Source organism: Pholcus phalangioides, unplaced genomic scaffold, assembly GCF_987345545.1.
Source record: "Pholcus phalangioides strain wild (caught in Gottingen) unplaced genomic scaffold, Ppha-v1.0 ptg000029l_1, whole genome shotgun sequence".
Taxonomy (NCBI): Eukaryota; Metazoa; Arthropoda; class Arachnida; order Araneae; family Pholcidae; genus Pholcus; species Pholcus phalangioides.
Window position 1 is genome coordinate 4,417,900 of NW_028301619.1, and position 23,389 is coordinate 4,441,288.

At 37.1% G+C, this 23,389-nt stretch overlaps 1 protein-coding gene across 1 annotated transcript in view; it reads left to right on the top strand.

Annotated features, from left to right (window-relative positions):
- LOC149067596 (epidermal growth factor receptor kinase substrate 8-like) overlaps nt 1-23,389 on the top strand; it is a 94,522-nt gene that overhangs the window by 12,937 nt on the left and 58,196 nt on the right. Inside the window, exons 2-4 of the mRNA XM_089252426.1 lie at nt 8,243-8,324; nt 17,152-17,249; nt 17,505-17,591. Coding sequence (XP_089108552.1) covers nt 8,269-8,324; nt 17,152-17,249; nt 17,505-17,591 — 241 coding nt within the window. The 5' untranslated portion in view covers nt 8,243-8,268. The remainder of the gene's footprint in view (nt 1-8,242; nt 8,325-17,151; nt 17,250-17,504; nt 17,592-23,389) is intronic.

Sequence of the window (23,389 nt, forward strand, 5' to 3'; positions counted from 1 at the left end):
AAAAGCAGATTGATGACCCTCTATGAAAAATTTTGAAGCCATTTTGACTCTATATCACCTAAAAATTCACTTTTTGTACCCCAGTAAGCAATTTATGATTTTAGTTCCGAGACCATCCCAGAACAGGTGCAAAAATTCAACGAACGCATTGCTGTTTCATTGTATTTGTGGATTATGTGACCTTTATATCATGTTAATCCCGGTAAAGTTTGTTATTTGCAACATAAATTACCACCTTTCTTTTTGTAAAACGAACCAGTTTTTTCCTATCGAAAAATGCGTTGACATTAGATAATTAACCTCTTTTTCACCTGCCATGAGCTAAAAATGTGTAGGGAAGGTTTTTATTTTTTCCAGCCCATCTTCTAGGTTCCATGTGAATTTTAAAGCAGTGTTCCTCAACCGCTGGGCCCTGACATCAATCAAATCGGCCCGTAAGTGCTTCACCGTTTTATTCTTTATTTCCTATTAGTCGTGTGTAAGACCGAGCCTTCTAAGCTCACACAAAAGAGTTGATTGGGCCGCGTGCTTCTAAAGGTTGAAACCACTGTTTTAGAATGAAGGAAATATTTCACACATTTCACAAGCCCTTGATATTAATTTTGTAATATTTGCTGATAAATATGCAATGTTTGGTGCTACGAAAATTGGTATACTCTTGAGGGTTTGTCTATTTTTTTTATTTTTTTTAATTTAGATATCCACACTGTTCAAATTTGGAATAATGGAATCTCTAATGCAATTTTTCTCTGTCCGAAAGGCTCTCAAGCGAACGAACAGCATAATAGAAAACCGCTCAGTTGGCGGAATTTTAATTTCATGACGTAAATGGCTCGCGTGAATCACGTTTCCTCGTCGTAAAATGCTGGGAACCTTCCCTTTCTAAAAAGTGGGATTTCGCGAATAAATATGGTGTTTCTCTAGTGTTGTTGCTCTTGAATGCGAATTGTGTTTCTGCCCGAAAATTTGAGTTTCAGTTAAACTTTTTTTTATGGCTATAAAACGATTTTTTTTTCTCATAAGTTGGAACGATTTTTTTTTCTCCTAATGTATTTATCGTGTCAGGTACGGATTTTTTTTCTTCACAGAAACGATTCAAAGCACTGATGACAGTTGCAGTGCATAACTAGATATATCCAGGTGTATGAAAACCGTACCACTTTGTTTTCATGTGACGGAACAAACAAAACAACCCCCCCCCCCCCCGTATCTTATTCAAAATAAGCATTAACAAGGATTACCTACGACGGGGATTATTATGAATCTCATACGTAGATAACCTGCTGCTTTTGAGATTGTGACATCTAATTTCACTGCTTTGTTGGAATGCTGTCGCTGTTATGTCGTATCACAGTTGTCATGATAACTACGTTAAACATATATTTTTATGTTATTTCTTGTTTGCTGTTCGGTGGAAGCTTTAGTTGGATAGCTTGAAAACTAGCCAGATTTCGTCATCTGTTGCTTTTGCTAATCCGTATACATAGCATCAAATTTTCGCTTAAAAAATGAGTACTTATAATTTTGCGGAATAATTTTCGAAACAAACACGAGTCAGTTTTTTGGTAAATATTAAGGATGGTTTGCGTGAAAAAAAAAACAAAAAACAATTCGTTCGTGTCTCTCGACCAAGTTTAATCGATTAACAAGAGAAGAGGACTTTTATTATTTTGATAATTGTTTTTTTTTTTTTGGACGGTGATGTGCTATTCCATTGACATGTAAGGTCTCGTACTGTATTGTATTTGTATTGCTGTTGTGGCTGTTGAAATTGCTGCAAGATATCGACATTTGATGGAACCTTTTCAGAATCTAGCTTATGTTGTATGGATCGCTTCAGATCGAATGGTGCTGACTTGTGTGTGTTGAACGATAGAGATCCATTGTGTTTTTGCCGCGATTTTAAACGCTGCATTCATTCACTAAGGTAGTCATTTGAACGTTCTTATTGTGTTATTGTTTGGGGAGGTATGCGTGTTAGCGAACGCTTGGCTGACCCACTTGCTGAGCGAATGACTTGGCTCTTTGTAATATGTATTCAGCCAAACCTCAGCGTGTTGGATACTTTCAAACATTGCGTCGATGCACTCGCTGTAATGTTTCGATTGCACGCTTTAAAAAAAAGGATTTTAATGTCAGCAGTGTTACTGAATATAATGCATAAATATATGACTATATACAGAAAGCTTTCACTGTTATTCTGAAAGTGTTATTAGCTACCCGTTTCGTGCACTGCAGAAGATTCTTAAATCGGTACAAGATGTAGACAAGTGTTTTACTTGGAAATTATTATTCAAATTAACTTTTTTTTTTTGCTTCATCCTAATAATATGCAGCATATTTTGTGACCTTTACAGTCCGTGAAAGAACTTGAAAGCTTGTCGAGAAAAGAAAAATTAACGATGAATTCCCCCCATAGGTCTGAGGAAATGCTGGTCTACAAGAAAGAGAAAAGAAATCTTGTCAGTCCGGTCGTTTGCTACGAATTCGTAGCTTGGATTATGAATGAGGCGAACTAGTTTCTTATAGCCATTAGTTCCGCCGCTTTTGTACACCGATGGAATTCGGCAGTAGTAGTACATACTGTAGTAACTTTGCTTTCTGTTGGGAGAGAAACGCTTGTGTTTATTAACTACCGCATACTATAACACGCATGAAATCTGTTAAATGCTCGTTTGTTTTCTAATTTTTGTGGTGATTATGAATTTTAATTGACGCGATTGCATAATGATTAGCGCACAATGATTTGAGCCAAGTTTAGGCTCAAATTCCCTAATCGCGTTCTGACTGTGACATAATTGTCTAAAGCCTTTCAAAGTCCTTCAATCAATGTAGTTAGGTTAAAAAGCCGTGATGAGAGAGAAAGTATATTATTTAATATTGTGTAATCGAAGTAAATATTTTCAATAACCAGTCAAATTATCTTTTTTAAGTATAAGATTGGCATCGCAAAAAAAAATTATTATTGCCATCTTTTTTTGAATGATTGCGTAGCATATGCATTGTATGAGTGCCGTCATATAGTGCCGGACTCGTGATGCGAGGATCCGGGTTCGAACCCCACAGTGGTGGTCGGCTGAAGTTGGTTTTCTATGGTTCCCAACTTCAAGGCGCAAATGCGAGCCGATCTCCCCGTTAAAAAGTCTCGCCACAGAGAGCAACAGTCCTACAACGGTAAATCATTCAACCATAACACTTCACTCATAGTTAGAAAAACTGGGGGCATATGACAGCACTACACATAACAAGCATTACACATAAAACAAACTTTACGTCAGGTTGCACTACACGTACACGCACATTCCCGCATGTACCGATTCGTTGGGGGTTCATTGGGGGGTTCCGCGGGGGGGGAGGTGTATGCGTGGTGTAGCAGTAGTAGGTAGGGCCTCCAAAAAAAAAAAAAAAAAGGCTCGGGGATCCATGATGTTCTTAAGTCAGCCACCTCGTTGGGCAATTTGCCTGTTGTGGTGTCGTATTTGTATTTGTATCAGAATATTTTTGCTTTTGAAAATAACGCTTAGTTTTTTATTCTCTGTCTCACCTTCGTCTGCATTATCTAGTTTTGCGGAAAGATAGAAGTCCCGGGTAAATTAATATAGGCGATAATCCAATAAAGACTGCTGTGGTTGACAATAGTCACAACATAACTATCTGATTGACAGTTTGTCGGTAAAAGAAAGCTCCGATGTCGTATACCTCAAGGTTTTGTTTGTCATAAGTGCCGGATTGTAACCACTGAACTGGAAACTAATCCATTTGTTGGACAAAGATTGAAATTCTTTTCGGAGCAGCAGTTTTGTTTTGAAAGCTTCAGACGTACCCGAGAAGCCAGATTTAAATATTTTCTTTGGAATTAAAAGTTTCTTTTGTATTTCCCATTATTATACGGCCAAATATTTTAAATGCAAACAAACTCTTCGAACCGCCGTATTTGGGTAGAGAGAAAAAAAAACCTAGTCTTGATTTGAGTTGGAGGAAGCAGTAATTAGCACCAAAGTATCATCGGTAAGACACGAGGGGATGAGAAGGAAAAAAGTGTTCTATTAAAGTCTAGAGACATTTTTAGCTCTTTTCCGATATGAACGACCTTGATAATGGGGACGCGTCTTGTGATGCCCTGAAGGATGAACGAGTGATATTACATCTTGTCTTTCGTTTTTCTCACCTCAGGCTTCAGACTACACTCAGAGACATCACAGGAATGTGTGCTTTTGACTACAATCTATACCAAGAAGCTTTTGAATATTCAAGACCTTGAGCTGTAGTAGCATTAAAGTAACCCCCACCTTTCCTCAAGCTGCATCATCATTGACCCCAAATATCTTGTCCGAAAATGATCTTTCCTTATCATTATATATATATGCTATTTTGACTCGAATGCTTTATGGGCTTTTTTATTTATAATTGAAATTGATAACTTGGTATTTAATGACAGAATTGTCGTGGTTGCATAAAAGATATCGTGCTCGTACACCTTTCGAACCATTTGTCTTAAATATAGTCGACCGAGTTCATTCTTTACAGTGAATACTTCGTATTCCATTGCAATTGTACGAAAATTCTTCTAGGCTGTCATGCCGTGATCTAAAATTGGGAACAACCGTATGTTTCGTCTGCACCTGCGGCAGACATTTTCAGTGGCTAAAAATAATCATAAATGAAACTTATAGGCAGGAACAGGTGCCGCAATGACTCGAGATGTAAAAATTCATAATTTCTCCCTATTGTCTAAAAGCTGTATAAATAAATAAGAATAGGTAAAATGAATGTAGGAAAGTTTCCAACTGATTTTTGACTTGAAATAAATAACGTATTAATGTGATTTGCTGTTGCTTGATTCTGATAGTTATTTTTTGATATTTCTGTACGTGACTAAATTTGATTATGAAAGTTTTTTAGTTATTTATGGAGAATAAAAATTAGACGCAAATTGGTTTTCACATGCTGTTTAAACGTGTTTGTCTGGCTCTCCCTGGGAAGCCGCCGAAATCACGAGAAGTTCGGATTTTTAAAGCTATTTTGCGATGGATTTTTTTTAAAGGGGAAGTCAAAATAGCATGAAATTTGTAAACCTCTGCGTATTTTGATTACATGTAAAAGTTCTTGTTTTTTACGTAAAAGTACCATGATTGTTTACCAGTTTCTTTAGAAGTTAGAAAAAATCTATTCAAGTTACACATTCCTAAATTTTCCCTAACTGTTAGTAGTGTTTAGTTAGTTACTCGACCCAGAATCGTTACCCTAGTCTAGCAATTCGCCTTGAACTGTCAACTTATGACCTGCCGAAAGCAATCGTGTGAGCGGAAAGACGATTTACTGTTATCTACAACATTAATTGGCCGTATTTTTAAGATTTTCCTCGTGGGCGAAGAAAGTTTTTATTCATATTAAATTACTAAAAATTTTCTGTGGTTTTCTTGTGCTGGAAAGTTCGATGCTACATCGCGTAGGAATAAGAAGAGGTGAGGAAATATATGCTTAAAAATAATTGTGTCCTTGCCGCCAATCTCGATCGTTATGAAATGAATCAATAATTGGGGATAGTATGCCAAACCATGTCATTTTGTCTTTGATTTCAGTTTAACAGAATCCTAAATTTATATTTTCACGCCATGAAGAAATGTGACTTGATTTTTTTTTTACCACTTTGTGCCCATACAATGGTTTTCGAGGTGTGTGTCGCGGAGAGCTGTAATATTGATGTGTTCGATCCTCTGAAGCGCTTCTTTGTTAGACTACATAGTCAACTAGTCAACATTAAGTTTCTGATATTTGAAAAAACTTAAAAACATGTTTTCCTGTCATACCAGTCCCCCAAGTTTACAAGTGTTTGAAATAAAAGAGGCGAAATATTCTCAATGAACCCGAACTGGGATAATCTCATCAAAACTGTTTAACAGTTGTTTAACTTGTACGATTTTCAAGTGGGAGATTTTATAGATGTGACTTTGAAAGTCTTTTCATTTATCGAAAAATAGTATAAATTTATATACTGTTGATCTTTGATAGGATATACCAAGAAGAAGGCGAATTTTCTTAACACAAGGTTCGTCAAAGCTGAATGGTTATACGCACATCATTTCGATTTTAAATGTCTATTATGTAGACATAAAAAAAAATCGACTGGATGTCATCGCATTATACGGTAGTAGTTTAGGCTGGTTCGACTCTGGACCACAATCAACATCGTTGAATAAGAAACCCCTTTTATTCAAAGAAAACGTATTTGATGAGTATCAATCTTTGAATGTGCAGAACCCGAGTGGAGTCTCGTAAACAGGGCCGCAACTAGAGGGGAGCAGGCGGGTCTCGTGCCCCGGGCGCTGGACCCGAGGGGGCGCAAATTTCATTCTGAAACCCCTCCAACATTACAAGGGGGCGTCAAAATTCGCGCTTCCCCCGGGTGACCAAGCATCTAGTTGCGGCCCTGCTCTTAAACGTAACACAAATATAACAGTTAAACTCCGCTATAGCTAACTCGGCTTATAGCGAACCTCCGGATATAACGAGCAAAGCTTTTGGCCTAATCAGGTTTCCTAAATACGTATAATGTTTTATACAGTTGAATGAGTGAACGCCAGGGGCTCTGCCACCGGACTTATCCCGTTGCCGAGATCTCTTCCAGCCCAGCTTCGTGGCAGTCTGGAACAAAGTGAGCGCACCTAACAGTCTGAGTGTGTAGCTAGTGTTGTGTTTGATATATCAGTGCTGCCATCTATACTTCAAATTGTGAGTATGATCACAATTTGAAGTCAAATTGTGACAGTCAAAGTGTAATGATCGAATATTTTTAACGTTGTAGGCTTGTTGCTCTCTGTGGCGAGATTTAAAACTTTTTAACGGGGAGATCGGCCCGCATTCGCGCCTTGAAGTTGGAAACCACAAAAAACCAACTTCAGCCGACCACCACTGTCGCGCCGGTGGGGTTTGAACCCGGATCCTCGCGATGCGAGTCCGTCACTATGACCACTCGACCACCACAGCCGCTGTTTTATACAGCTGTAGCAAACCTCGAGAAACAGGAAAATCGGATACTTTATCGAACGAACAAACTTATGTAAACAAACTTCATCCATATATTGTGTCAAAAGTTTTCTTTGCATTTTTTGTAATTTTTCCCTACCAGAATTTTTCGGTCGGGTTCGTGTTACGGGACTTGTTCTTTGGCCCCCATACCTTGTCATCCAATGTTCATGATAGGCAGGTACAACTTCTCCGCATCACAAAACGTAAGTATCCTGGGGAACAGTACATCACTAGAATTTTTTCAAGGAGAGGGATTGGACTGATAGACGGATGCTGATGCAGGGCCCGGATGTTGATATTTGGATTTTTTTTGCACTTTTCTGCTTTTTTTTTGCTGTTAGGGAATTTTTTTTAGTTTTGAGGCATTTTTTTTCATTTTCGCGATATTTTTTCACTTTTTAAATTTTTTGACAATGGAAAAGATTTAAAAAAATTATATGAACGCTGATTGCATTAGCACTTATGAAAAAATATGTTTGAATTTCTCGGAAAATAAAAGAAAAGATGCTTTTTGGCTTCCTAACCATAGGCATACACAGGATTTTCTGAGGGGTGAGGGTTCATTTTTTGTTTTTTACTGTAAAAACCCTATTTCCCTCCTCCCCCAGTACGCTAGTCATGGCCCCCACATCTAGAAACAGGGCCCTTCGGTCAGATTCTTCACGGGCCTTTCAATAGTGAATTTCTTGTGAAAAACCCAATTGATTAATCAGTTGATTAATCAATTAAAAATTTTAATTGATTCCCAGTTCTACTTTCAAAACATCCGAAAACAGCAGAAATCTGAAAAAATGTCAGACATAAGCTTCAATTTTCAAGAATAATAGACTTGTTACCTTTTTCATTTAGAAATTTTCACGTCAGACAGGGTATATAGTTTTCATATGGTATGTTACATAAATAACCATTAAATATTTGAATTTAGTTGTATAGTGGAAGAAATTTCACCATAATCTTTTCCTTTCCTTGCTGCTGCTTTTTTGTTTATTGTATTTGTAGTCTTCATGAAACTTTTTAAAAGGTTGTATCTTGCATCTTGAGACCACACATTTCTTCTTCGACAACAATTAATTACTCTCTTTTCAAATCAAATTCTATTTGTTCAATCCTGAATGTGTGAAATTGTATTCATTAGTATAAATCAAGAGTATGATTTTTAGTCATATTGTTGATATACACCATATTGATATTACGTATTTTTTTTTATATATAGATATGGTGAAAAATCAGTAGCAAAATATGCCTGGAACAATTGAATGCTTCAATTCTTCTGCAATTAGGAGTTCCATCAATAGGTATGTTGACAAAATTGTGTTGTTAAAGCCTTTATTACTGAATCTTGGGCAAACCATGGGGATGAATCTTTCTTACATATCTCAGGATACAATACTTTTTTCAAAAAATAGATCTGATGAGGAAGGGGGTGGAGTCTTGATATACATCAAATCAGGTTTGAAGGCTAGAGAGTGTAACATACAGAGAAGTGATGTTGAAACTATATGTGTTGAGCTTGAAACAAGAAGTGCCATAAGTTTATTATAGAAGTTTGCTATAACCCACCGAATCGGGATTTAAACTACATCTCCATCATGTGTTGCAAGGCAGAGAAAAAATAAGATTTTGAATGCAGACATTTGCAAATTTTTGGAAGACCTGCATTCAATTACATCTGCATCAATTGAGCGAATTTTTTCTACTTTTGGACTAGTATGGTCGAAACTGAGAAACAAACGTGGATGTGAAAAAGCAAAGAGAAGATAGTGAAAGTGTATAGATCACTCAAATCAAAAGGTGTTATTGAAAAGGATTGGTAATTGTGAGTTAGAAAACATTCATGAAAATGTTTATTTTCTTTACTTGTAAAAAAGACATTTAAAATTTAATGGGGAGAAATATAATTTAAATAGCATTGAATGCAGATTTATTTGTTTTTTTCTTAAGATAGAGTCATACCCCCCCCCCCACACATCCAGGAGCCAGGAATCCTTGGCGGAGATCTTTCGTGGGGCCCCCTCTGTAATGAATTTATAGTGTAAAAAAAATCAAAAATAATATTTGTGTGCCCCAGGCTGGAGTCCTTCAAGCCCCACCCTTGTGGGGGTCACAGAGTATATATAGACAATGCTATAAAATCATACTCTATCTGTGGCCCCCACAAAGATATGACAATGCAATAGCATCATTGCAACGCATACTGTTTGCAAGTAATTGAAGCGTTAAGGTATAATTTTTAATGGGGTTTTTCTAACCCCTATAATCTAAATAGCACTTAATACACAGATTTATTTATGTATTTCTTTTGAGATAGAGTATGACAATGCAATAACATAATTAGAAAGTATACTGTGTGCAAGTAAGTGCAGTTTTGGTGGTGTAGTTTTTGTTGGGTTTTTCAAGGGTTTTTCTGGTTTTTTTCACCTGGGTTTTTTCGGGTTGGGCCAAATCAGACCAATCCTGAACCAACCTCCTTTGCTTCTATGATCATGTGACTTAGGCTATGGGTAAGGGAAAAATGTAGATGTTGATCTTGATTTCTAGAAGGCATTTGATCAGGTCCAGTACCAGCATGGTAAACTCTTGAAGCGTTTACATGAGATTGGGGTTAGAAGCAACTTGCTGAATTGGATAGAATCGTGGTTGAGAGATATGTTACAACAATTTATGTTGAATGGGGAATTCTTTGATTGGACAAACATCACAAGTAAAGTCCCCCAAGGAAGTGTCCTTTGCCCCATATTTTTTCACTTTTTATCGATAAACTCCATCAGAGTACCGATGGGATTGTTCAGAGATGCCGTTGTACTCTAATTTACCTGGTTGTTGGCAAAATCTGGGTTCGTTTTGAGTGAAAGTAGGCCCTCTCGAAAAAATTATAGCTTCTACCCCATCATTCACTGGTATCTCTGTGAATTTTTTCCAGTATAACCCAGGTCTTCGATCACCTGCTTATATCTCTTCGTTGAAAGAGAGCAATGGACCATGTTTTGGGTAGGAAGAAAAGGTACCTCTGTGAATCAAATAATTCATTTCTAAAAACATGTTCTGTCCAAAGGTTCATTGAAAAAAATATTAATTTACTAGCTTATAACTAGGTTCTTTCACTTCCATTGCCTACTAGTAGAAAAAGCTTGCAATGAAAGCCCATTAACACTTAGAATGTAATAAATCCAAAACAAATATGCAGTCGGTCCCACCTACAACATTCCCATTTAGAACATAATAGAATGACTTATTTTCGTGGTACCAACTCTAAGTAATTCTCATTAAGATTTCCTGTTTTTAAAGTGTTTTCCCACTTACAATGTTTTTATGATGGGTTTTTTTGAAAAATGTTATGAGTGGGATCCACTGTAAGCACACACATTTATATTAAATGAATCTGTCAATTCTCATTTCGTTATGAAAACCTTGGCTTTTTCAACAATATCTTGTGATTAAATTTAAAGCAAATGAGATTCTAACATTTATCTTCTAATTCCTGATTCATATAAATCCTTGCAAAGCGACTTCTTGGTGAAATGATTTTCTTTTCCCTCCCTGGTGGTCCACCACTCTGATCTTTCACCATTTAGCTGCCACATATTTTCACACCTGAATATGGGAGTTATTTCAGATTCATATTGCTGAAACTTAACAGCGTGCTTGTGGGTATGTGCCCAGCATTTGGCATGTTTTATGTTCAGTAGGTAGTGTCATCTACCCAGGGCTGTAACTAGATACTTTCTCAAATGGGGCAAGCACACATTTTGGCGCCCCCATGTAATGTAAAAGAAGCAGTTATAAAGGGTGAATTCACCACCCCCTCTAGTCCAGAGCTAGGTTCACCAGACTCCCCCCCCCCCAGTTGCGACCCTGCATCTATCCTCCAAACTGGTAATGCATAGATTTGAAATTTAATGTATACATGTTTGTGATGTAGGTCTGTGTAGTAATCGTGGCAACTAGAGAGAGAGAGAGAGCTTTCTATTTAAAAAAAGTAGCCAACTCAAAGTTGGAAAACCTCAGAAAATCATATTTTTAGGTGATTTTCACTGCACAATCACTGGTTCCAAACCCGGATTTTCACCAAAGGCAAAATCTGGGGGTATAAGTCCCCCCCCCCCCCAAAGTAGATCAAAAATTTAAAAAAAATTTGTAGAAAATTAAAATATAGGGAAAAAAATACATTCTTATACTATTTGTTAATCTGAAATTGTTTTTGAGTGTTAGTGACCCAAACTTTCTGTGAAAAATTAGATCCCCAAAAAGCCAATTCTGTGTATACACCCTTGATTTTCGTGATGCCGATTGTGGTGACCACCGCATAGCAGCTAGATGACAAAACTGTGGATATATTGAAAATCGCATTTCTCTCAACGACCTTGGAAAATTTTTTACTCTTTTAACAGCCATTCCAATCCTTTACAATTTTTCAGAAAATGCGCATTCAAAATCTCGTAGGAACAAGGCGAATTTACGCCATATAGACACTCTCTATGAATGCCAGTAAATAACCATGGAAGTACCGTAATTTCCGGTATGTAACCGGAGGGGAGAAAACCCTTAGGGGAATAGAAACTCCGAAATTTGAAAATTTGGTATATGGCCCCTCTTTCAGGGACGTAACAACATATCTCGTCATCTTATTCTTCAACAACCCGTGTGTATATCAATACAATATAGTACAGCTTCATTTGTACTTCAAAGTTGTAAAACAACTTTTTCAAGGACGCGCGATCATGATGGATGGTATAAAGAAGAAAAAAAAAGGGAAAACGTTGGGAAGGATTTTCCTCTCTACTTTTTTCTTTTTGAAACTAGGAAAGAATGCTCCCCAGGGGACACGTGAACCAAATTTTTATGCGTCGTTTTCCAGAATTCTGGGTATTTAACGAGCCGTAGTGCTTCATTACCATCTCTGATTGTTAGCAAATTTGTAGATGACATGAAAATAATGGTGGTAGGTGGGAATCAAAGCGATAGGGAGTTGCTCTAGACCAGCGGTTCTCAACTGGTGCTCCCTCGTGATTCCTTGTGTGCTCTCCAGGGGCTCCGCGGAAGCTCGAGGAAAATTAAAAGAAACAGTAAAATTAAAAAAAAAAATTATAAATATTTTTAAATAGTAAAAATAAATCACTATCTTGACGAATAATTAAAAAATTGGCCTAAGGGCTCCCCCATAAAATTTTTTTACTTGTAAGTGCTTCGCGAGTCAAAAAAGGTTGGGAACCGCTGCTCTAGACCAGTCTCCCAAACTTTTTGTTCCATCGCCCCCTTCATCAGAAATTTCTTCCTCTCATCGCTCCCCAACTCACAAAAACCCATAGGATCCTATGTTAAATCAGTAGGTTCTATCGCCCCCTTGGACCATTCCATCGCCCACTTTGGGAAACACTGCTCTAGACCAACCTAAACAGGATTGCAGCGTGGGAAAATGAATGGAGCATGTCTTTCAGCGTTACCAAGTGCATGGTCACTCATTTCGGTTCGAATAACCCACGTTTTGCTGATGAGTTGAATGGTGTTATTATTCTGGATGCAACTAAGATCTCACTGATCTGGGTATTCTTATTGATGAGCGGCTAAGGTTTTCTCAACATTGTTCAGTGATGGTCAAACAATCGTATGGAATGCTCAGTTACATTCTCAAAAAGGTATCTTCGCATTCTCCTAAAGTGATCCTTCCACTTTTCTGGGACTTTGTCCTGGATTAGAGTTTGCCGTCAGGTTTTGGAGACCATATTTACAGAGGGATATTGACTTGGTCAAGGGGATGCAGAGAAGAGCAACGCGTGCTCTTGATGGCACTCCGGGTTTAAGCTATGAAGAGAGACTTGTTTTTTGAAATCATTTACATTGGAAGAGTGCAGATGTCAGGGGGATATAATTTCCAGGGGTTGTGAATTATAACACAATTGACACGTTTAAAAAGAAATATGATAAACATATTGGGGTAAATCGATAATCGGGGGGGGGGGGAGGGAAATATGCTTGTCTCCTAAATATTTTCCTGATTTGTCAAGCCCTAGTAGCAGGGTTGTTTGGTTTAAACCACGTTGGTTTAAACCATGGTTTAAACCTTGGTTTTAACCAACTGGTTTTTTTAAAAAAACCACTTTGGTTTTTTTCAAAAAATCAGATAAAAGTGGCCTAAATATCATTTTTTTCCCTGAAAAATATCATTTGTTCATTATTAGCCAAAATGTTTCATTTTTACCTCATTTTATATCCTTGGGGTACATTCTGACGGTATATCTTTAAATGACATAAGATTTTATAAGTGGTTTTTTTCAAAAAGTCTCATAAAAGTGGCCAGAATATATATATATTTTTCATATGAAGTATCTTAGTCATTTAAAGTTATATATAAAAGCCAAAACTTCTCATTCTTACAACATTTTCTAACCTTTGGCTACATTATGATGCTCTATCTTTAGCAAATTCATGAATAAGGATTGCATCACACATCTAAATGTAGTGGTGTATTACATATCTCACAGGCTTTCTTTTTCCCTTCACAAAGAAGCAGCTACAGTAGTGACACCATCATGGTAGGGGCAGGTGGTCCTATAATCCAATAAAGACACCAGCTGTCCTTAAAGGACAAAGACCAGTGTACTAGTTGTTACATTACCTCACATACATTTTCATTCCCATAAGAAGTAGCACATCTCCTACTGTATATCTCCCAGTCTTAATATTCAATAGTTGTTTTTTTATACTTTCACACACACACACACTGTTAAGCCCAGTTAATCAAGGTTCTAGTGTATAGTAGTAACAGATTTATAAAAAATAATCAGCTATATAAAGGGTGATTATAATTTAAGTTTTGATTCCAAAACTATACAATAAGTACTGATCGGAATGACCTGAAAATTTGCATGGATACTCCTGAAGCAATGGACGTTTCTTTCGCAAAAGAAAAAAGTGCAAAATGTGCAAGTAAATGATGCTGTACTTGGCCAGCAGTATAATCTATTTTGTGCAACCACATCATTTCGGCACTGCCACAGCGTCAGTGTGTGGATAGAACTTCTATCAAGATGCACATTGCAATACCAGCAAAGCAGCTGCTGAAGACCCATTTTGACAGGACGCACCTTAACCCTTGCAACTACTGGCTGTGGGGGTACCTCAAAATGTTATAAACAGTGGTCAGATTGCAAACTTTGATGAATTGTAATCTCCAGCACATTCCCTATATGTTAGAAGTTCCTCATTCCTCAGGAATATGAACGGGGGAAAGGGGGCGCGCTTGGTTTAATAAAGCTGAATTGCAAGCACATCCACATTATGACCATGGCATATTCCGATTCTGCTGTTGAACAAAGAATTTTTGTGCTTTCAACCTCAAAGCCAGAACACGCGGTGGACAACATATTTAGCATTTCTTAAGTAAGTTATAGTTACTTGTTCAATTACTTTGTTTTTTGTGACGTTTCCATGAATTATGAAATCGTGAAATGCTATAATTAAGGTATCATTCTGCCATGACTGGCTATCGTTTCCATTCTGCGAGCAAATTCCCCACATGTTGGATGATGTCATTAATTTTACATTTTTAAGTATTTTTTCCCCTTTATCAAATAAAATTGAATTTTTTCAGGAATATTCATGTCAATTTTCAAGTCATTCTGACAATCGCTCTTTTTTTAGTGTTTTGAAATCAGAACCTTAGTTATAATCACCCTGTATATCGTAAATCATTGTTAATTAATCTGCATTATTTATGCATCATTAAATGCATTATATTCACCTAATTTTTATTACTTTTTGCAAAATAGCTTCGTAATTAACAGTTGGGGGACAGTTGGCCCCCTCTCGATAGGAGGCTCAAAAGTAGAGAGCAATGTAGGCATGTGTAGTGCTTTCAATGACTTTTTCGCGTCGGTTTTTAATGGAGATAATGATATTCGATATACGGGTGTTGCATGGGGTAATAAAACGCTCAACGATATTCAAGTGGAAGACGTGGAGGTCCTAAATCTTCTAAGAAATGTATGTGCAAGCAAAGCACCAGGACCAGATGATATCTATCCCAGGGTTCTCAGGGAAGGTGCTAATGAATTGTTGGGGCCAGTCGCACAGATATACAGGAGTAGTGTTGCTGAGGGTATCGTCCCGAGAGATTGGAAACTGGCTAACGTTGTTCCGATATTTAAGAAGGGTAGTAGAGAAGTGGTGTCTAATTATCGTCCAGTGAGTTTGACGAGCTCCCTCTCGAAAATTTTGGAAATTATCATCAAAAGGCAGTTTGTGAAGTGGATAGACGAGAATAATGTATTGTCGGATAATCAGCATGGGTTCAGGAAGGGGAAGTCATGTGTAACTAACCTCCTTTGCTTCTATGATTACGTGACTAAGGCTTTGGGTAAGAGCAAAAATGTCGACGTTGTTTACCTTGATTTCCAGAAGGCATTCGATCGGGTCCAACATGGCAAACTCTTGAAGCGTTTACACGAGATCGGAATAGGGGGCAACTTGCTGAATTGGATAGAATCGTAGTTAAGAGATAGGTCGCAACGAGTTATGGTGAACGGGGAATTCTCTGGTTGGACAGACGTCACAAGTGGAGTTCCTCAGGGAAGTGTCCTTGGCCCCATACTTTTTTCACTTTTTATCGACAAACTCGATCAGGGTATCGATGGAATTACTAGCAAATTCGCAGATGATGTGAAGCTAATGGGGGTAATCGGAAATGAAAGCGATAGGGAGTTGCTCCAGACCAACTTAAACAAGATTGCAGCATGGGCAAATGAATGGGGCATGACGTTTAGCGTAGATAAGTGCATTATCGCTCATTTTGGTTCGAACAACCCACGGTTCTCTTACGAGTTGAATGGTGTCACTATCCCGGATGCAACTAGAGTCACCGATTTGGGAATTCTCATTGACGAGCGACTTAAGTTTTCTGAACATTGTTCAGCGGTTGTGAAAAAATCGAATAGAATGCTTGGTCTCATTTTCAAAAAGGTCTCTTCGCGTTCTCCTAAAGTCATTCTTCCGCTTTTTCGAGGCTTAGTTCGTCCTGGACTGGAGTATGCTGTAAGGTTTTGGAGACCATACCTACAGAGGGACATAGACTTGGTTGAAGGGGTGCAGAGAAGAGCTACGCGTGTCCTTATTGGCACACAGGGCTTGAGTTATGAAGAAAGACTTCATTTTTTGAATATGTTTACATTGGATGAACGCAGGTGTCGAGGAGATATGATCGAAGTGTTCAAAATTTTCAATGGGATGGATAGGATGGACCATGAACTTTTAGTACACCGCCAATCGACTGCTTTTACAAGGGGACACCAGTATCGATTGGTGAGGGACAATGCAAGGTTATGGTGTCGCAGGGAATTTTTCTCCAATAGGGTTGTTAATAAATGGAATAGCTTACCCCCGGAGGTAGTAAATTGTAACACAATTGGCACGTTTAAAAAGAAATACGATAAACATGTTGGGGTAAATCGAGGAGCTATCCATTCTTAGAATAAGACAACCATAAGTATTCTTTATGGGCATTGTATAATATTTTATCATGTGTATATATTGTTTGTAATTTGTGTTAATTGCATTTTTAATTGGGTTGCTGTATTTTTGAAACATATGACAACCATATTTTTATGGGCATCTTTTTATCAGCCACCTCGTTGGGCATTTTGCCTGTTGTGGCGTTGTATTTGTATTTGTAATTAAGTATACTGAAAGTAACTGGAGAAAAACCTTTATATATTATATGATTAATAATAACATTAAAAGAATTTTCAAACACACAGTAATCCATTGAGTTAAGCAAAAAATAATTAAATTGCAAAAGTTGGTTTTTGTTAAAATGTAAGAAATATTTTTTGATTAATTAGTATGGGAATAGTGTTAATTACATTAATAACCATTTTATTTCAGTTAATTATTAGAAGTTTGAATGATTTTTCAGAAATTTCATTGTTTTTAATGTTAATACTGTTTAAAACAAAAAAACCGGTTTAAACCAAAAAAACCTGGTTTAAACCAAAAAAACCCGGTTTTTTGGTTTTTTTCAAAAAAACCGGTTTTTTTACCAACCCTGCCTAGTAGTGTTTTTAGGCCTACATGAAAAGTTCAGTTAAAATATTCTTTTTTATCCCAAAACATTCTTGAATCTATTTTCAGCTCTAGTGGTATATATGCAACATCTTTACCAATGTCGTCAGTCTATGCAGATATGAAGTCAGGACAGCGAATGCATTTCTCAAATGGTCATAGCTCAGGTGACTATAAATTTGATTTAGATATCCAAAGAAATTTGTCATGTACCACATTTCAGTATACCTTGAAATCAAATATATACGGGGTTATTGAAATTAAACCTTCCTAAATGAGAGGATTGTGGAGGATTTTGTGCTGTTATTTATTTTTGATGAAATATAACAAATTTGATTTCGTGAGAATGTTGATAGGAATTATTTTTCCCAAAATTTTATTAAATTTTTCATTATAAGCTTTACCAGTTATTTTTATTGCAGATAATCAAGCAGCTTCTCGTTATGAAGAAGATACACCTCGGTACCTATTAGAACACTTGGCTACATTTTCTGTTGGTCCAGAATATGGTTAATATCTCTCTTCATTTTATTTATATTATACTAATATTTTAATCACTTCACGTACAAGCTTTTGGCATCAAATTTGGATTATCTCTGGCAAATCAGCAATATATCTGGTAACCTTGTCCTAACCTAACTGCGTGTCAGAAAAAGGAAGGGGAAAGGGAAAAATATGTGAAAGAAAAAGTATAATACATAAGGAGTAGTGAGAGAGTGTTTTTTAGTCTCTTTTCACCCTCACCCTATGTGTTCTATTTTTCTCTTACATGTATATAGTAGAAAGATACATGTGTGGGACAAAAATTATTAACAGGAGTATAGAAAGAAAAGACAGAAAGAAAAAGCAGCTTCAGATGATAGGATTACTATAAAGCTTCATGAGGGTGAAGAGGGGAAAGAAAAAATAGAGAACGTGTTTGAATTTATTCCATTGGCATTTGGATGCAATATTGCGTCTATGATTGTAAAGGGGTGAATACAAATGTTTGAAAAAAGAAATGTATAAGTATATAAATAAGTGTTTCAATGGTTATTTAAAGTATTGTTCTACAGAAAACTTTTGAATAATTAGATTTTTAATCATATTATTTATTTTGTGCTGCAACAGGATTTGTAGTTTGGATTTAAATTAACACTGATTGCAGTGACCTTCTTAAGCATGTTTTGGTGCAAAGAATCTCTTCTAGTAAAGATGGCATTATTAATGTTATATTATATTAATAATGGTGTGTTTTTAAGATATATTTGACATTTTTAAGATATACACGTCCTTTCCAAAAAATTAGAACAGAATTAGAATCCCAGAAATTTACGAGAACAGTTCATGAAATGCTCAAGCTGGAAAGTCCAAATTAAGAGTACGGTTGTAATTTGTGTTTCATCTTCTAAGAGGTTCCTGAGCATATCGGTGGCAAAAAATTTGCGTAAATTAGATTGAATGTTCTCAAAGTGTCAAATTACTTTTTCCTCTTTGTTTCAAAAAATTAGATTTAAAATTAAATATTTTCGGGGCATATTTCAAAGTGCATTGTAATGTCTTAGGTTATTTTAATTTCCTGTTAACATTTCCCATTCTCCTATTTTTAAAGTTTAGTTATATTGTTTCTTATCTGGGTTTAGCATTATTATTATGCCTTGATTAGTGTTGTGTTGGGCTTGTGACGGGAGGTTTTCCTGATCTATGGGGATAGAAGCTGATAACTTCATGTGTAAGGGTTGTTTGGAAAGGGCAAGGTTGGAGTTCAAGGTAGAAGCATAATGGGGGAAGGTGTTAGGGTTTATGGAGGGCCCGGAACTGCTTAACAGGGTGTGTAGGGATTTTTGGGGTTTTGACTGCTGTTGTCTTCATGGGGGGAAGATTAGCAATGTTTGGGACATTTTTAATAGGCGAAAGGTCCCTGGGCGGAAAATCATGTAGGAGCGAATATTAGTGTGTGTCTGTCAGAGTGCCAGGACTTACTATTATCTGCTCTGGAAGGGGTGGTGGTTGAGATGTGGCAGTGATTCCAGTACAGCTAGGGACTAGTAGGGCATTTAAGAGTATGATCCAGCATTTCAACTCGGGCCTGAAGGACATTTGCTCCTCTCTTGGATATTTTTAAGCTCTTGGTGATATGTATCTCTCTCACTGATACGTATCTTCTTTGCGATGGGATCCACTTTAATGGGAGGGGGTCTGGGAGGTTTACGATAGGCTTAGGTACGGTTTCCTACTCCCAGACTAGATGGGAGTGTGGGTTAGTAAATAATAATAACAGTATTGACGGGAATCACCCACCTATGACTTGTAGCCATTACAGAATCTTAGGCAAACGATGAGGATGAATCATTCTTACGCATCTTGGGATACAATACTTTTTTAAAAATTAGGCTATTTCCCCATGATTATTAATATTTTACTATTGGATATATGTGAAAGAATAATTTACATGTGATGTTGACCACCCAACCTCTGACCCCATTTTTGCCTGTCAGTCGGAAGACCCACCCTCCGACTGCCGGATTTATCAAATACAACTAGCCTGAGCCGGAATTCCAATGGGTACCTCGGGTTCCCTGTAGTCAAACATCCCCGGGGTCTAAAAGAAAAAGATAATCTCTCCTAATTAATTTAGAATTTAACCTTATAATGTTACAATACCCTTTGTTTGTAAAAAGCTCATTTGTTTGTCGCATTTCCTCTGGTTCAGAAACAAGTTCATAATCTTTATCTTGAAAAGAGGGCATTTAAAGTGTATAAAAGTGGAACAACTCGCCTGCCATCATTCATTGAAAAAGAAGGGCATTAGCAAAAGCAAAAAAGATGAAGTTGAATCAAGGTTGGCAGGTAACAGGTGTATAAAAGTGGAACAACTCGCCTGCTATCATTCATTGAAAAAGAAGGGCATAAGCAAAAGCAAAAAAGACGAAGTTGAATCAAGGTTGGCAGGTAACATAGGTGCTTTACCAAAATCATTTTTCAAGTATGTTAACAATGGATGTAAGAGGACAGCCTGGGCAGAAATACGGTGGGGGGGGGCATGGGGGGCATTGCCCCCCAGCGTCAAAGGTGGAGTCGACTGATCTAATGTATATATCAATTGACATCATCGTGCTCCCCCAGCAATAATGATCATTCCCCCCCCCCAGACTTCCACGTCTATCTCCGCCTATGGAGGACAGTTGTCCCCAACCCCACCCTCAGTAGGAGGAGCTAAAGTAGAGAGCAATGTGGTGCTTCCAATGACTTTTTTGCATCGTTTTTAATAGGAAAGGTGATGTCCAAAGTACGGGTGTGTCATGAGGTGATAAAGTCCTCAATGATATTCATGTGGATGATGTGGAAGTCCTAAAACTTTCAAAAAATATATGTGCAAGCAAAGCAGCAGGAAAAGATAATATTTACATGAGAGAATGTACTAATGAACTGTTGGGGCTAGTTGTGCAGATTTACAGAAGTAAACCTTGCCAATATTTAAAAATGGTGGTAGAGAAACAGTGCCAAATTATCATCCAGTGAATTTGACGAGCTCCCTCTCGAAAATTCTGGAAATTATCATCAAAAGGCAATTGGTGAAGTGGATAGACTAGAATAAAGTGTTGTCAGACAACCAGCATGGGTTCAGGAAGGGCAAGTCATGTATATCCAACGTCCTTTGTTTCTAAGATCACGTGACTAAGGCTTTGAGAAAAGGCAAAAACATCTATGTTGTTTATCTTTATTTTCATAAGGCATTAGATCGGGTCCAACATGTTAAACTCCTGAAGCATTTACATTAGGTTGGGGGCAACATGTGGAATTGGATAGAATTGTGGTTGAAAGATAGGTCAATGGGTTATGGTGAACAGGGAATTTTCTGATAGACAGGTGTGAAGAGGGGAGTTCCTCAAAGAAGTGTCCTTCGGCCCATACTTTTCACTTTTTGTCGATAAACTCAATAAGGGTATTGACGGAATTGTCAGCAAATTCACAGATGACGTGAAGCTAATGAGGGTAGTCACAAATCCAAGGTGATAAGGAAATAATCTAGATGAACTTGAATAAGATTGCAGCATGGGCTAATGAATAGAGCATGGTGTTTAGCGTTGACAAGTGCATGGTTGCTCATTTTGGTTCGAACAACCCATGTTTCTCTTATGAGGTATTACTATGGATGGTATTACTATCTCACAGATGCAACTAGGGTCATCAATTTGGGAATTCTCATTCACAAGCATCTTAGGCTTTCTGAACATTGTTCAGTTGTGGTCAAAAAAGCGGATAGAATGCTTGGTTTCATTCTAGAAAAGGTCTCTTTGCATTCTACTGAAGTTATTTTTCCGATGCTTAGTTCGTCCTGGACTGGAGGTGCTGTAAAAGTTTTGGAGACCATACTAATTAGTAAGGGTATATTCCAGGGGTTGCGGTGTCGCAGGGAGTTTTTCTCAAATAAAAACGGTTGTTAATAAATAGAATTTCTTACCTCCAGGGGTCGTGAATTCTAACACAATTGACACGTTTAAAAAGAAGTATGATAAACATAGTGGGATAAATCGAGAAGTTATCCATACTTAGATTAAGACAACCATAATCTTTTTTATGGGCAGTGTATTATATGACATTAATTATTAGTTTTTCTTTCTTGATATATGCTTTATATTGGGTTGCTGTATGTTCGTTGTATTTGACATATATATTTTTATGAGCATCTTTTTTTCAGCCACCTCGTCGGGCAATTTGCCTGTTCTGCCCTTTGTGTTTGAATTCGTATTTAAATCTTAAATTTGACAATATATAGGAGCCAACTGCAGCAAATGGTTTGGCTTCTGAGGGTACATTAACTTGTTTGATTATTTCTATTGTGGAATTCATGACACACACAAACATACGTGAACCTAGACTTTCCTCTTTTCGACATTATATCACATTAGCTTGTAAATTTTTTATTTCTGAACTGAAAATGGGTCAACTTACACCCTTCGTATGTTTGGACCCTTAGAACATTATGAAGTATTGTTGGAATATTTCATTTTTCTTTACATAGCTCATCTTGTTCATTTCTAGTGCTTGGTTATGTCAAGAATTATGTAATTGATGCATATTTGTAATTTATTTATTCACATCTCAACAGGCAAGGATTGCTCAATTACAGAGATGGACAAGAGAAGAGAAATACAAAAACACAAATACAACAAACTACAAAAAACAAAAAAAGGTGGAACAATAGAAATACATACGGAAAAGCATAATAACATGAATATTCAATACTCACATTTAACTTTTAAGAAATTCTCTTATAGTTGAATTGAACTAACGGATTTCACATCGCACTGATTATATATATTGCACATCTCAAAAATAGGGGACCGTTGTAAAATATTTGTTCAGGGTTTTAGGGGGGGGGAGGCGAAAAGTTCGCAGAACAATCCTTTTTCCAATTGGCACAGAAAAATCAAGTTGAAGAAGTTAGCAGTCATCAATTATATTATTGACAATTTTATACAAAAAGCGAAGGTAACTTCTTTGGCATTCCAATGATTGGAAATGGAAAAAACGTTGCAGTTCAGTTGTATTTACATTGATGTAGACGTGAAATTGCCTGTAAAACATGAAATGTAGAAATCTGTTCTGGACTCTTTCTAGAATCAATGAGTCTAGATTGTTTTGAGGACTCAATATAATAGTGCAGTACTCTAGTTTTGGGAGCACATGAGTCCTGAAAAATATCGCGATTGTTGCAATTGATTTGATATTATTGTTGCTCCTCACAACAAATCCTAGCAGTTTTAAGCATTTATTGGTGAAATCATATGTATATGATCGGTAAATGCAAGCTTGGAGTCAAAGAAAACACCAAGGTCTTTGATTACGAAAACATGGCTGATTGAGACAGCATCAATGGTGTAGTCAATTCGGTCGACAATTTTCTTGTATAGCTGTTGATGTCGCATTTACGAACATTGAGCTGGAAGAAATTTGCCCCACACCAATCATGGAGAGACTGTAGGTCTCTTTGTAGAGCCATGCAATCTTCCAGACTCCCAACTTCGCGATAAATTTTCACGTAATCAGCATGCATCAGACACTTTGATGCACTGAAGCACCGAGGAAGGTCATTCACGAAATATCAAGAAAAGCAATGGTCCAAGATTCAAACCCTGGGGAACACCTGATCCACTGACATACTTTGTTGAAATTGTGTTATGAAATACAACTTGGGATGTTCTCAAATTTAAGTAGCTGGTGAACCACATGATAGAGTTCTCGGACAAATTGAAAGAACAGAGTTTGTAAAGTAGTGTCTGGTGATTTATTTTGTCGAAAGCCTTAGTGAAATCCGTGTAAA